At 37.1% G+C, this 13,429-nt stretch overlaps 3 protein-coding genes across 4 annotated transcripts in view; 1 reads left to right on the plus strand and 2 right to left on the minus strand.

Moving 5' to 3' along the window:
• Window positions 1–53: 53 nt before the first annotated feature.
• On the minus strand, window positions 54–2,362 carry LOC106100462 (mitochondrial ribonuclease P protein 1 homolog). The gene is made up of 5 exons (XM_013279325.1): window positions 1,976–2,362; window positions 1,548–1,765; window positions 1,159–1,310; window positions 507–873; window positions 54–437 (listed from the first exon to the last, which is right to left on the minus strand). Exons 1-5 carry the CDS (start codon window positions 2,106–2,108, stop codon window positions 72–74), a joined length of 1,236 nt encoding a protein of 411 aa, XP_013134779.1. The 5' UTR covers window positions 2,109–2,362; the 3' UTR covers window positions 54–71.
• A 139-nt stretch (window positions 2,363–2,501) lies between these two features.
• On the plus strand, window positions 2,502–4,169 carry LOC106100570 (peptidyl-prolyl cis-trans isomerase-like). Of its 2 annotated transcripts, none has more exons than XM_013279460.1 (3): window positions 2,502–2,711; window positions 3,125–3,698; window positions 4,070–4,169. In XM_013279460.1, the coding sequence occupies exons 2-3, from the start codon at window positions 3,134–3,136 to the stop codon at window positions 4,114–4,116; spliced, it is 612 nt and encodes a 203-aa protein (XP_013134914.1). In that variant the 5' UTR covers window positions 2,502–2,711; window positions 3,125–3,133; the 3' UTR covers window positions 4,117–4,169. The 2 variants fall into 2 exon arrangements, with proteins under 2 accessions (XP_013134914.1, XP_013134915.1); XM_013279461.1 differs by lacking the exon at window positions 2,502–2,711 and adding an exon at window positions 2,770–2,920.
• Window positions 4,170–5,581: 1,412 nt separating this feature from the next.
• The window catches only part of LOC106100571 (solute carrier organic anion transporter family member 5A1), a 44,293-nt gene continuing 36,445 nt past the window's right edge, over window positions 5,582–13,429 (minus strand). Inside the window, exons 9-17 of the mRNA XM_013279462.1 lie at window positions 11,046–11,153; window positions 10,477–10,707; window positions 9,887–10,051; window positions 9,266–9,467; window positions 8,972–9,141; window positions 8,249–8,504; window positions 7,642–7,833; window positions 7,297–7,448; window positions 5,582–7,172 (exon numbers count right to left, since the gene is read on the minus strand). Of these exons, the coding sequence (XP_013134916.1) occupies window positions 6,502–7,172; window positions 7,297–7,448; window positions 7,642–7,833; window positions 8,249–8,504; window positions 8,972–9,141; window positions 9,266–9,467; window positions 9,887–10,051; window positions 10,477–10,707; window positions 11,046–11,153 (2,147 nt within the window). The 3' untranslated portion in view covers window positions 5,582–6,501. The remainder of the gene's footprint in view (window positions 7,173–7,296; window positions 7,449–7,641; window positions 7,834–8,248; window positions 8,505–8,971; window positions 9,142–9,265; window positions 9,468–9,886; window positions 10,052–10,476; window positions 10,708–11,045; window positions 11,154–13,429) is intronic.

Here is a 13,429-nt window from a genome sequence, read left to right on the forward strand (position 1 = left end):
ATATTATGAAATATGTTTATTTACTAAGATTTAACGAGAAATAAAAATAAAAATAATAATTGAACTTTTATTTAAATACTATCATCATCAAACAAATATTGTTTGGATTTCACTCGCTTTTTCCTGAATGCTTGTATTCTATTGTCTCTGATTGTATTAAATTTCTTATATGTATCTTCTTTGGCTAGGGGACTGTTCATAAACTTTTTTTGCATGGCCATTATTTTTGTTTCCATGAGCTTTCTTCTTGGAATATGACGTAACGCGTGATCCCAGTCACCTGATAGTTTTAAATCCAATAGAATAGGGACCATGTGATTTATGTTCAAACTTTTAGTTGCGCCGGGCGCCCACTCCATGTACCTGTCCAAGGGTAATTTCGCCATCTTCAATCCATCTCGTTTTGCTCTGGCTAGTGAAAGTGGTTCTGTGTTTATCTGAAATATAATTTAGTTATGTCATATGAAATTATTTGATCTATAGAATCCTGAATATAAACAGCTTACCTTATCCACCATACATCCAATAATATAAACAGTGTCATGATCAAATGTTGTCAGTTCCTCCCTGCAGTGTGGTGTCAGATATACCAGCTTTTGCTTCGGGAAAATATCTAAATAACTCTTAGTGTGAATATTTAGAGGAAACCATGGCTCTTCTAATGATGGTATATTTTTACGTAACTGTTTCATGAAATGGCCCTCTAAATCTACATTACACATGTGAATATTGAATGGCTCTTTATGTATTCTGTTATCACCAAATACAAAGGTCATTTGTTTGGCTGCATTAACAGCTTCGCGCCAAACCATGTTCTGTTCATAAGAGCAATCTATAACAATTGGTTGACCCCACATCATTGCTTGAAGTGCCCTGGAAAACACATTGTAAAAGTTAAACGAGACAAAAAGCTCTATTGTTTATATTAAGTTTGTTAGTAACTGATGTTATGATGACTTTATCTTAGGGTGTTGCCAGCCGATGATCTAGGCTAGGTTTATTGACGCGGCGCAGCATTTATTACCATAGTCATTCATGATATTTTTTTATTCCCTCCTAGAGTAACAGGTAAAGCCCATGTCTATACATTTTTGATTCAAACAATGTTCCAATTCTATACTGAAATTATAGGTATTATTCTTGATTAACATACCTTACCTATAATTATCATACTGGTTAATTGACTGATCACGAATTCGCAGAAACAAAGTTTGATGTTTGATGCCATATATAAGGTCATCTGGAAACTCCTTCTCTACTACTTCGTCAGTTTTTAATGCCATCTCTTTTCTTCTTGCTTCTTTCTTTGCCTATAAAGTTATGTATTAAAAAATTTCTCGATATAATAGGTTGTTCCTACATTCAGCTAGGTATATAACTGAATTTAAGGGAAACAAATTTGATGTGAAAAATAATAAAAAAACATAAATAGCCTATGTTACTCATAAAATATCTTTTTAATAAATTATTTTTAGAAGTTGGTCCAGTAATTTTTGAGTTATTTCAATATATACAAAATACGAGTCTTTTCTCACTAAATAAATTACCTTTTCATTTTGTTTTGCAATTTCTGTTTTCCATAGATATAATAGATAGCTGGACCTTTGGTTTCTGCTTGCAAGAGTAAGTAGATGTTCCCAGTGATGTTTTTGCAGTAAACTTGGTGCAGGACGACCATCTTGACGCATTACTTCCACTTCCAACATTAAGATTTTTAGTTTTTTTTCTAAATCTAAATCACCTTTGCACAATTCATTAATTATTTCTGAAACATAACATAATGTTGATAGGTTTAATTAATTTTTGTTAAAAACCATTTATTTTAGTTTGGGAAATTTTGCGGTGCCTGATTTATGAAAAATACAATTAAAAGTTGTTGCACATAGATAATTAAACTATTGACACAGAAACACAAATTATATAAAATGAAAGGAAAAGGAATTTCTAAAATAGTATAAGAAATATTAAATGTTACCCGAGTCGTCATCATGTGCAGTATAAAATCTTATAGGAGTTTTCCATTTTGCAACAGATATTACCCGCTTATAAAGAATAGGAGACACCTGGTACTGCCGTATACTTGAAATTAATGATTTAATGCACTGCATTGTAAATTCTCAAAGGTATTCTTTTATTTAAACAATGTAATTTGTTTACATGTAAAGCTATTAAAATATTTTAATTTATTTCAAAACGTTATCCAGATATAACATCTTGTTAATCAATAAAAATCGGTAAGGACTAGGACTGTATTGGAAAGATATTTTACTAATTTGAGTTTTAAGCTTAAATTAAATATTTTCAGAGTACTTTTTAACTCTAACCTAAAAAATCCGTTTTTTTTTACATCGACAATCGACAATTAAACAATTGACAAGTCATATTATGTTGCCATGTAATGAAAGCCTAATTTTTTCAGTTGACTTTAAAATTCCACGAAAGCATAAAAAGTTAACAATTAACAATAGTCTCATGAATTCATGATTCGTCTAATTTGTGACCATTTTATTGTTGCAGACTTTCTGATTCCATTCTGACACCAGGATGGTCAAACATTCAAATATTGGAAAAAAGTTTTTGACTTATCGTTCTGTGACATTGTCAGGCCGGCTCTGGAACTGGGACTATATTTGAAAAAGTGAAAGAGAAAGAGGCATTTTGGAAACGAAAGGAGTAAGGAAACGGAGAGCTAATTACAGGACAGGCTGAAGGTGAGAATTTTCAATAGGTATTCTCTTCTTTGTAATTAACGAGTTAGTTCCTTTGGTTCTGTACCTAACCTTTATAAAAATATGGTCCCAATTTACTAAGAAAATAATTAATGTAATGATCAACTCACTGTAAGAAAATCGTTGTTATAGTCCCAGACAATTTTTGTGGAGTAAAACTCCATAAAAATCTAATTTTTCGCTATCGACAGGTTGGATTTTACATTGAGCCTTTATTATTATAGGTTATAACATATTTGTATTTATGCAACAAAACTTAATTGTATTTACACACACACCTAATTACCATAGTCACCAACGCACCAATGTATTTGAGCCGTTTGTACTATATTTCTACCAATGGTGGAATCATTAATAAGGTAGGTTATACAATCACGTTAAAAATTTCGTTTCAGATTCCTACAATGGCATTATCGTCAGTAATACGTCGCACCTTTATCAATGGTGCACTTTATTCCGCTGCAGCTCTACGTTTTGCCTCAACTCAACAAGAAAAAAAAGTTTACTTTGATGTAACTGCCGATGGAGAGCCTCTTGGGCGTATTGTTATGAAACTGAATGCTGATGAAGTACCTAAAACAGCTGAAAACTTTAGAGCTTTGTGTACAGGTGAAAAAGGATTTGGCTATAAAGGTTCATCATTCCATAGAATAATTCCCGACTTTATGTGTCAAGGAGGTGATTTCACGAACCATAATGGTACTGGTGGGAAATCTATTTATGGTCGTACATTTATGGATGAAAACTTTAAACTAAGGCACACCGGCCCTGGTATGTTGTCTATGGCTAATGCAGGACCAAACACAAATGGATCCCAGTTCTTTATTACGACTGTAGCCACACCATGGTTGGACCGCAAGCATGTTGTATTTGGATCTGTAGTTGAGGGAATGGATGTTGTTAAGAAGATGGAAAAACTAGGGTCTCGGAATGGTACACCCTCTAAGAAAGTTGTCATTGCAGAGTGTGGTGAGTTAGATTGAATAGTGGTCCTGTAAATTTATGAAAAAGTAGTTTTGTAGTTATTGATCAACTCTAGTATGTAGTGTGTTGTTAATTTTGTAATTATTGTAATTAGAGTTAAATATAGTATAGCAACAGTCATAGAAAACATGAAGAATTAGTCTAAAGAAGAGGTATTTATTCATGCACATAATTTGGCAGTTAAAACAAGGCACATTGGTTTGTAACTATTGTAAGAACATAATCAAAGGCATATATGTATGAATGTTGACATGAATTTTTAACAGACTACAAAAATGTGGATATCAACATCAGATATATGTTTCTTTTTTTAATATTTTTGCTATGCATTGTTAATATATTTTTACTTTTAAAAGGTGACCTGGATGAAGCTATTGAGATTTGCAAAGCTCAACAGCCATAACTAAGATATGATGAGGATGGAAATTAGTTGAAAATAAAAATGTTTTAAAATAAGTATGCAATTTTATTAATCACTAAATGCAACAAATTAGTTTAGAGAGTTGTTGCTATCACCATCACTGGTGTGAGACAACAACAAATACAGCTAAGTCAGTATCAAGTCTTAAGACCTATTGTAATAAGGCATTTTTAGATAAAACACTCTCTTCATATCAAACTATTTCTCTCTTAACAAATATATGACAATTTACATCGCTGCTTCCCTTGTCTTTTAAATTTGTGATAAATATATTGCTTTAAAATATTAATTCAGTACTAAAAAAATATTTCTACTGTAATAGTAATTGAGTTCTTAATTCATACAAACAGCAGCCCACAAATTGACATTTTGACAAGTTTTACAAAACTAAAATTGAAGTAAATTTTCTTTAAATCAAATTTCACAAAATTATACAAAAACATACATTTAGGTTCAGATAATAAATACAAAAAAAAATGAACATAATGCAAACAATGTCAAAATAAATGTACACTAAAAATCATTCAAAAACCAACAAAATGTGTATAGAAACCAACTGTTCTAATGAGTTTCCAACAGGAAATTATAAAAATGTTGGTTTAATTGCTATGTACCACAAACATAAATCAACACAATGCAAGACAATGGAATAAATCAAATTGAATACATCTTATTAATAAAAGGTGATGTTATCAGTTTGCGAGGACTTAGTTGTAATACTATGACTGTGATCAGACAATATTCACAATATTCTTTAACTCAATACACTTTGAGATCACAGACAAAATTAATTTAATTGCACCTTTACAAATTCAAGTTCACAACAAAAATTTCACAAGAAATAATATTTCCTATCTGAGATTCTGTGTTAATATTGACTTAAACAAATTTACAGATTAAATTCTATACAGTTTTGTTAAAGAAACCGAAAATTTTGTAATCAATAAAGATAACATTCATTCCTCCCCTAGCATCTTTTGGTCAACCAATGGCTCAGTCTTGATTTAAAACTGTACCACAGTTTTATGGTGTTTTTATATAGTTATTATCATTTTTATATTTTTAGAATTGACACATAAAAGCAAATGCAGTAAGTTTATTTTTTTAAACTGAGCAGAATTTGCTTTTATACCCCTTCTCGGAACCAAAAGATTTAAATAAAACATCAAATCACATTTGCTTGAATGTTAAAGATGTTGCCATGTCAAAATTAAGTAATAATTAAAAAATTCACAACATCTCAAACAAGTATTAACATAAATATTATTGATTTGAAACAACTGTTAGAAAAATAAAATTCTTAAAGGTGGATGAGCCAATCAGTATTGACGGTAAGTAAGATTCTATTTATTTTAAGGCTAATTAGGCTTATGTAACATTTGAAAGCCTTAGGTTTAATTAAAAAATTGTATTAGTTATATCTAAGATTTTACTAATAACAAATCTAAATGAAGACTAATTGTGATGATTGCATCTATTCACACTTACAAATTACAGTAAAATCAGTTATTGCTATTGCTCACAATTTTATGGTCTGTTATTAGTTGACATTGTTAAGTATAAACATAGACAGATCCTTTAGTTTTTTTTGTACATAAGCTGATAGTTTTGCATAACAATAATTTAGAGATAAATTATTTTGTGTGAATAAGGGTGTAGTCAACATAGATTTTGAAGAGGGGAGGAAATAAGATAGGTAACCCAGTTATTTTGCTCATAAAATATTTCTCTGATTAAACTGACCCATTTATGCAATAGCAAAAGATTAACTATTCTATATTATGTGGACTTGTTAATTTTAGTTTATGAAGCCTTATTAGAAGCAGAAATACTGCTAAAGGATGTGATGTATTTATACTATAACAGTCTCTTGTCATTTTAAAATGTTTCCTGTTATTCAAATCAAATTTGCTACACTCAACATTTATGTGTTAATTTATAATCTACACTTAGGGCTGTGTTAAGCGAGCTTCTCTCATTTAGTGTAAGCGTTAAAGTAGCCTAATTTAAAGATATGATTCGAAATCACTTGCGGTCAGCGGTGTCGGTGAAATAGACGAAGTAATTTACATACATATCCAACATTTTTTTAACAATTTTTATGTGCAATAAGAACGTGTCGAGCTAAAATAAGGTCTCGTAACAACTTAATGATAAATTATTTCTTCTATCCACCACACTGCAGTGCACTTAAAACATTTCTCGTTAATTAGAATATTTGCAGCACTGTGAACTAATATTGATTTAATTTCACTAAGAAGTCTCGTCTTCTTCAAATATGTAACATTTGCTAGAATCAAGGATTCAAAAATGTACGTGAAATCCTTGAGATGTATCACTTTATGACCGCGGCACAGTCGGCGAGGCTCACGCGCGCGGCTCGTGGCCGGGGCTGTGGGCGGCGAGCGCGGGCGAGGCGGGGGTCGGCGTGAGCTGGTCGACGCTGCGGCCCTTGTGCATGTGCAGCGCGAGGTCGCCGGGCTCCATGGTGATGTGGTGGCTGGAGGTGCGCTTGTGGCGCGAGTCCGCGGGCTTGAGGTCGCGGGAGCCGGTGCGGCGATGGCGCAGCACGCCGCCGCCCTCTATCAGCCGCTTGGTCTCGTCGTCGGGCGGCTTGGCGAGCGGCAGCACGGTGAGGTCGAGGCTCTCCATGCTCTTGATGGCGAGCTGCTTGAGCTGGTCGAGGCTGAGGTCGCGCGAGTTGTGTCGCGAGTGCGAGCGCGCCGCCTCGCCCGAGTGGTGGCGCGCGCGCGGCTCCAGCTGGATGGTCTTGGAGTCGTTGCGGAGATGGCGCGAGGCGACCAGCACGCGCGACGTCTTGCCGTGGTGTGAGTGGTGCGAGTGGTGGGAGTGCTGCGAGTCAGTGCGGCGCACGGGCGGGCGGGGCTCGTCGCCGGCGGCGTGGGGGGCGTGCGGGGCGTGCGCGGCGCCCTGGGCGGCGGGGGGCTCCAGCGGCGTGCTGGTGGTGGAGCTGTGGCCCGAGGTGACGCCGGACCGAAACCCGCTCGTGTTCTCCGCCGACGGCAGCTCCTCGAATACTGAAAATTAGATTTAATGAATGAAAAAAATTTACCAGGTTTTATGCTATACTGTATAATGTACTTGTATATTTATATAAAAAGCGTATTGACGATTTGAACAATAATTAAAATAAATACGAACATTTGTCGAGACTGATGATGGAGCCCGCTATGTCCTTCTGCGGGTCGAGCGGCGCCGTGGTCTCGAGGTGCCGGCGCCTGCGCACCAGCCACCAGTCCGCCAGGAATATGCCCAGCGCCACGATCTTTATACCACCGCATAAACCGACGTACCTGAAACGTTTAAAAATTGTTCACTAAATAACAAACATGAAAACATTAAAAGAAATATTTTTTGTTAATTAAATGTTTATGTCGTATAACTGTTTGGTCGCTAGATGGTATTGTACTGTGGTTTTAAACAAATGAAAACAATAATTCAAATTGGGTTTTAAATGTCATGTAAGCAATAAAATTATTAGGGCACCTGTATCGGAACTGTTCGATGTCGTAGAGCAGACAGCGGCCGCCCTTCTCCCCGCCGCAGGACTGCTTCCACAGCAGGCAGGTGGAGTCTATGAGGTTGCCGAACACGATGGGCGCCGGGATGTACCCGAACAGACGGAAGATCACGAACTGCATGCCCAGAGCGAACGAGCGCTCCTCCTCGCTCACAGACCTAAACAACATTCAACATTAGATTGATTAATCTTTTATTTTTACTGCTGAAACCGATGATAAATCATGCTTCATACTAATATTATAAATGCGAGAGTTCAGACAGATGGATGTTTGTTAGAGTTTGTAGCCTAAACGGCTGACCGGATCTTCATGAAATTCGGCACAAAAGTAGAGTATATCCCGGAAATAGTTACGGTTCCCGTGGGATGGATAAATTTTGTATTTTAATGTATACTCGATAATTCTGCACATCTTATTAAAATTTGAGACAAATATAAAACAACGACAGATATAAAAGTGGTGTACACATGGGATAAGGTTGATCCCCGAAAAATGTCTGGTTCTCAAGGGACACGTCGGACACCGATGAAGTCGATGGCAACAGCTAGTGTATATAAGTGAATTATGTGTACCTGAGTACGATCATGAGCAGCGGCATCTGGGTGACAGCGACGACGAAGGTCATGAAGAAGAGCAGCACTAGGAAGGGGAAGATGGTGGTGCAGGGCGGGTTGCAGGCGCCCGCCGTCGCCACCGGCACCACCGTCACGTCGCCGAACTGCGCCGTCAGCGCCGCCGCGGAGGCCCCGCCCACCAGCGCCGCGCCGCCCGCGCCGCCCACCGCGCCCGCCGCGCCACGCGCTGCCTCGCGGCTGTTCTCGTGCACGCCTACACAATAAACATAGATTTTTAACCCTTAAATGCATGATGATGCATTCATACACCAGTCTTCTCTTCCACACCCAATGGATTATTTAAATTATTTTTTCTTTATTTTTCCCTTGATCTATGTTCAATTTACTACCCGTTTCAATTTAGGGTATTTAAAACGAAAAAATGATTTACGGTTTGAATTCACTGCTTCAAAGTCCATTAATGGTGATCAAGTTACATCTCTGAGCGCGGTATTATTTCTTTAGAGTAAATTTAGTATGTGATATATTCACTATGAGATTGATTAATGCTTTTACTATGTAGAATATAAATTTAGTTTTTTTTGTAGATATGTGTTTATTGTTATTTCTGTTGTTATGGCGTGTTGTGTTGTGCTGTGTTGTTGTTGTGTTGTTGTTGTGTTGTGTCATGTTGTGTTGTGTTGTGTTGTGTTGTGTTGTGTTGCGTTGTGTTGTACTGACAGGCGCAGTTGGTGAAGTTGGAGCGCGAGGAGAACGCGGCGCAGCCGGCGTGGCAGGGCGAGAAGTACGTGAGGCCGTTGTTGCCGCAGACGGGCTCCATGTCGGTCTCCGTGCAGAGGCAGTTGAAGTTGCACGCCGCCGTCAGATTCACTTTGAATGGCTCCAAGTTACTGAAAACAAACATTGTTATACTTTAATTGATAATACCTCAATTATAATACTTCGTGTTTTTATGTGATGAAACGTTGGAAATATCGATTCGAGTACTGTAAAATATGTTATTTCTAGTATTACCTGTTGTTGGTATACGGTATGGTGGTGCCGGCCATCTTGATGTTGTCGCAGCCGAGGAAGAAGAGCAGAGCGTAGCAGGAGAGGCAGATGGTGTTGGAGATGAGCACGAACTGCACGGCGCCCTTGGGCCGCAGCTCCAGCCGCTTCAGCAGACACCCGCCCATGAAGATGCCGATACACGCTCCGGGGATCGCTATCGAACCTTCAATATAACAAAAGAATTGTTATTAATGGGTTTAGATTTTAATATCACGATCGACGAAAAAAAAATCGTAATAAGTATGCTGTGTTTTTTAGGTTATGCTCTTGCATGTGTTTATTTATTTAGCCGTTTACCACATACGTAGTAACAAACATCCATCCATCCAAACTTTGACATTTATTATCTTACTAGCTTTCGCCCGCGACTCCATCCGCGGGGAATTAAAAAATAAACAAAAGCGAGTAGCCTATGTGTTCTTCCAGACTATTCTCTGCATCTATACCAAATTTCATCGAAATCCGTTCAGCCGTCTACTCTACAAACTCTAACAAACATCCATCCATCTAAACTTTCGCATTTATAATATTAGTATGATTGGTTTTTATTAGGTTAGTGAGTAGTTTGTGTCGTGTACGTACCGGTGAAGACGCTGGCCTGGCTCTTGCCGAGGCTGAACTGCGTCTCGAGGTACTTGGGCAGGAAGACGACGAAGCCGGAGACGATCATGAGCTCCATGCAGGCGCCCAGGCACGTCACCACGTACACCGGGTTCTTCAGCAGCCGCCACATCGACACCGGGATGTCTGCTCGCCACACATACATACATCACATCCAATGGAATATTACATAATATCCTGGCAGTTTTTTCTAAATAAAATCAATATACAGCTAAATTGATAGAATTCGGTCAAAAATAGCGACGATGATTGACGTAATTATTATTATTGACTTGATAACAGTAAATAAAATAGCCTTTATTGCTTTTCAATCGATTTACAGTTAATAATACATGCCTAGATACTAAAAAAAAACTAAATTTATCTAATAAATAAATTACAATTTTTCGTTTGAACTATCAACAACTGATTGTTTGTGTGGAAAAGATTGTCTACCGACAAAAGACTCCTCTAAAAATTTCCACATATTCCTGTCTATTGGTAAACGGGTCAATACTGATAACAGTAAAATAAGATAAAAAAAACTTGAACAATCTATCTGATGTGATTACCTTTAATATCTTTCCCGTATCCCGTGTCCTTAATATCAGTCTGTGGCTTCGAAGGTGGTTTAGTTGCCGAGCCGCTGGCGGCCGCGGCCTTTTCTACCAAACGTATTTTCTCCTTTTCTCGCACAAGCACTTTCGGGAAGGAGAAGAAAGGGATAGCGACTAAAATTAATAGCAGCCCGCAGAGCAGGAATCCGCCCCACCACATGCCTACCCACCGGTGGTCTCCGGGATCTGGAAAGTTAAAATTAAATATTTCACGTCATTGTATACGTAGAAATAACGGTTTTAACGGTAAAGAAAAAAAAATATCACAAACAGATTTTATATTCATGGACGAAATTATACCATTAGTATAATTGGGTCGTTAAAACCAACGGAAAAACTGCGACGAAGATGTTAAAAGAAGCTAATTGTTTACATTTTTCCAAGACATTAACTTACGAAGCGCGCATTAAATCTTTAAAGGTTGGAAAGTACTTGGGGCCGTTTGTTTATATCGAATACACATTTATTAACTTTTTAAAAATGTTGCTTAACAAAGTGTTGATACAACGAAGTTTTAAACTTACCAATGGATATAATAGTGCCGGAAAATGAGTCCATATGAAAAGAGAGTAAGTAGGCGCCAAGCAGGAATCCTAACACGGGCCCGAACGCCGCCATGCTGTACATGCAGCCTGCAATAACATAATTACTTTAGTACTAATCTCTAAAAGGAACTTTTCAAATAAATGACCACTTTCTTATTGAGAGCGGGTCCGAACATTTGACTAAACTATCACACAACTGTTGTGCGATTGACGATTTTGTAGTTGCACAACTAAAAATGAAGTAATGTGCACACCTCCATATAAGGTCATAGGAATTAAAGCGAGACCAAACAGTTTGGCGATAGATAACTGATTCCAAAGAGGACATTTTTGATTTCACGAATTACATAAGTGGTAAAATTAAAAAGCGATAGTGAAGAAAAATGTCTGCATGCGGCAACTGGTAGCGCTAGCCCGGCAGACATTGCGGGTCTAATGTAGGTCACTCAGTACTTCCACGACATTCTGCTCTATTTTAAACTCTCCGATTTAACATTAGCCAAGATCGCGTGATAGATGCTAATTTATAACACTTTGATACACCTTCTATGGAAAAGGAAATCTTATGAACGCTTACGTAACTAGTTACGGCAAAAGGAAACTAGTTTTGATTTAATTATGAATTAAAGATTAGTATCTCGACATTGGGTTTGCGAAATCGAAAGTAGGCTTGTTAATAAAAAGGATTCATTAAAAATTATACTAATTTTACACTTTGATATGGTATTTGTGCTAACTCTATGTTTGATAGACTGTTTTTTGACCGACTTCCCAAAAGAAGGAGGTACTCAATTCGTCTGTATGTTTTTTTATGTGTGTTACGGCATAACTCCGCCGCTAGTGATAATTCTTTTTTTATCCGAAAGGTAGTGCTGGCAGGTAGGTCCCACTTTTTTGGTTGATTTTTGTTTATGAATCATTGTCATTTAGATTTCGGTTAGTTTTGAAGCTTGGTGTTAGCTAATTTTCCTTTACGAAGTTCTGATTTGTATGGCAACAAAGTGAAAACCCTTTGCAGTCGTCGCCGCGTCGTTCATATAGCATCTCATATAATCGAACTTGTGATTGCATAATAGTGCAGTTAATGTTGGGCAATTCAAAACAAAATATAACATCATAACGAAATATTACGTAACCACATAAAGTCATGATGTCATAATCATGGTTTTGAATTGTCGAAACACCTGTACAAATACATAGTGCCATCTCTAATTCTTCAAAGAGAACGACAGAGTTAACAATATTTTGTACTTTAGTCAGCGAAATCTAACGGTAACAAGGTAGGTGAGTGTATCGCCGCAAATCTATAAGAATGAAGTGGCCATTTCGTATTGGCATCTTCAAAAAATAGGACGCAAAGTGAAAGTCTCGTGGGGTGAATCAAGAGGGCGCGAGAGGCTCTCGAGCTCAAACCGCACCTGTGGAGCGCCCTACAGGACATCCTTATTACAAAACTCTCGCTACCTCGCATTTAGAAAGGTTTCTTGCTTTAAGAGAATTCTAGAGTTCATTAATTCTCCTTGTTCAGAAAATTCAAAAGACCTTTTATGTTGTGTAATGACATTTGACTTTGATATTCTTTAAGAATACTACGTTTCTTGATAAGTTCAAGGAAATTAATGTTGGAATGTAATGGCGTCATACGTTGTAAGTCGAAATAATTACTTGTAAAAACACGAACATTCTTTTATTTCAAACTGTTAAATTGAACTAGACCAACGATATAATAATGTCTGCAAAAACATCTAAATAGCGGTAGGCAGAATGAAGCGGAAAGTGTCAGCTGTGACAGGTGAGAGGGGTGTGAGATGCGAGGCAAGGGCGGTGGGGGGTCAAGGGTAAACCGGGGTGTAGTTACGAGGCTCGCATCCGCTCTGCACACACCGGCTGTGTACTGTATTAACTATCCTAATGACACTACTAGAGGATACTACTTTTAAACAAATGACACTGGGTTTAGTCCCGGTTGAATGTACTAACACACTAGGTTTCAGTCTAGAACTATCACATCCGTTGAATACTGTTGAAAAAAATTACATAGGTACACATGCACGTTGCGTTTTTATCGTATTTTTGGCCGGACATGTCAGTAATAAAGGCAAACGTGTTTCGTAACGCGAATTCATTGGAACCGTTATACGTTATTGTACCGTTTATCTGCTAAACGCAGATTGTTTTGTAATAGCTTATGTAAAAGTTTTATTGTCTCTTTTATTTTAATTAGTATAAGAATATGGAGCATAACTATTTTTTTAAAAAAGTATTCAAAAATTGAAAAATCATCCAAAAGTATACCAATAAAGTTTTGAATACATTTTGAATTGGTGTTTTTTTTTTTATTTTTAGTCAATTATGTTACTATT

Source organism: Papilio polytes, unplaced genomic scaffold, assembly GCF_000836215.1.
Source record: "Papilio polytes unplaced genomic scaffold, Ppol_1.0 DF824047.1, whole genome shotgun sequence".
Taxonomy (NCBI): Eukaryota; Metazoa; Arthropoda; class Insecta; order Lepidoptera; family Papilionidae; genus Papilio; species Papilio polytes.

Bases quoted from the DNA above. Each gene is read 5' to 3' on its own strand.
- LOC106100462 (XM_013279325.1), bottom strand. From the start codon at position 2,108: ATGCAGTGCATTAAATCATTAATTTCAAGTATACGGCAGTACCAGGTG. The intron at 1,766-1,975 runs GTAACATTTAAT...GTTATGTTTCAG, and splicing joins TGCACATGATGACGACTCGG to AAATAATTAATGAATTGTGC. The intron at 438-506 runs GTAAGCTGTTTA...ATTATATTTCAG, and splicing joins TTGGATGTATGGTGGATAAG to ATAAACACAGAACCACTTTC.
- LOC106100570 (XM_013279460.1), top strand. From the start codon at position 3,134: ATGGCATTATCGTCAGTAATACGTCGCACCTTTATCAATGGTGCACTT. The intron at 3,699-4,069 runs GTGAGTTAGATT...TACTTTTAAAAG, and splicing joins AGTTGTCATTGCAGAGTGTG to GTGACCTGGATGAAGCTATT.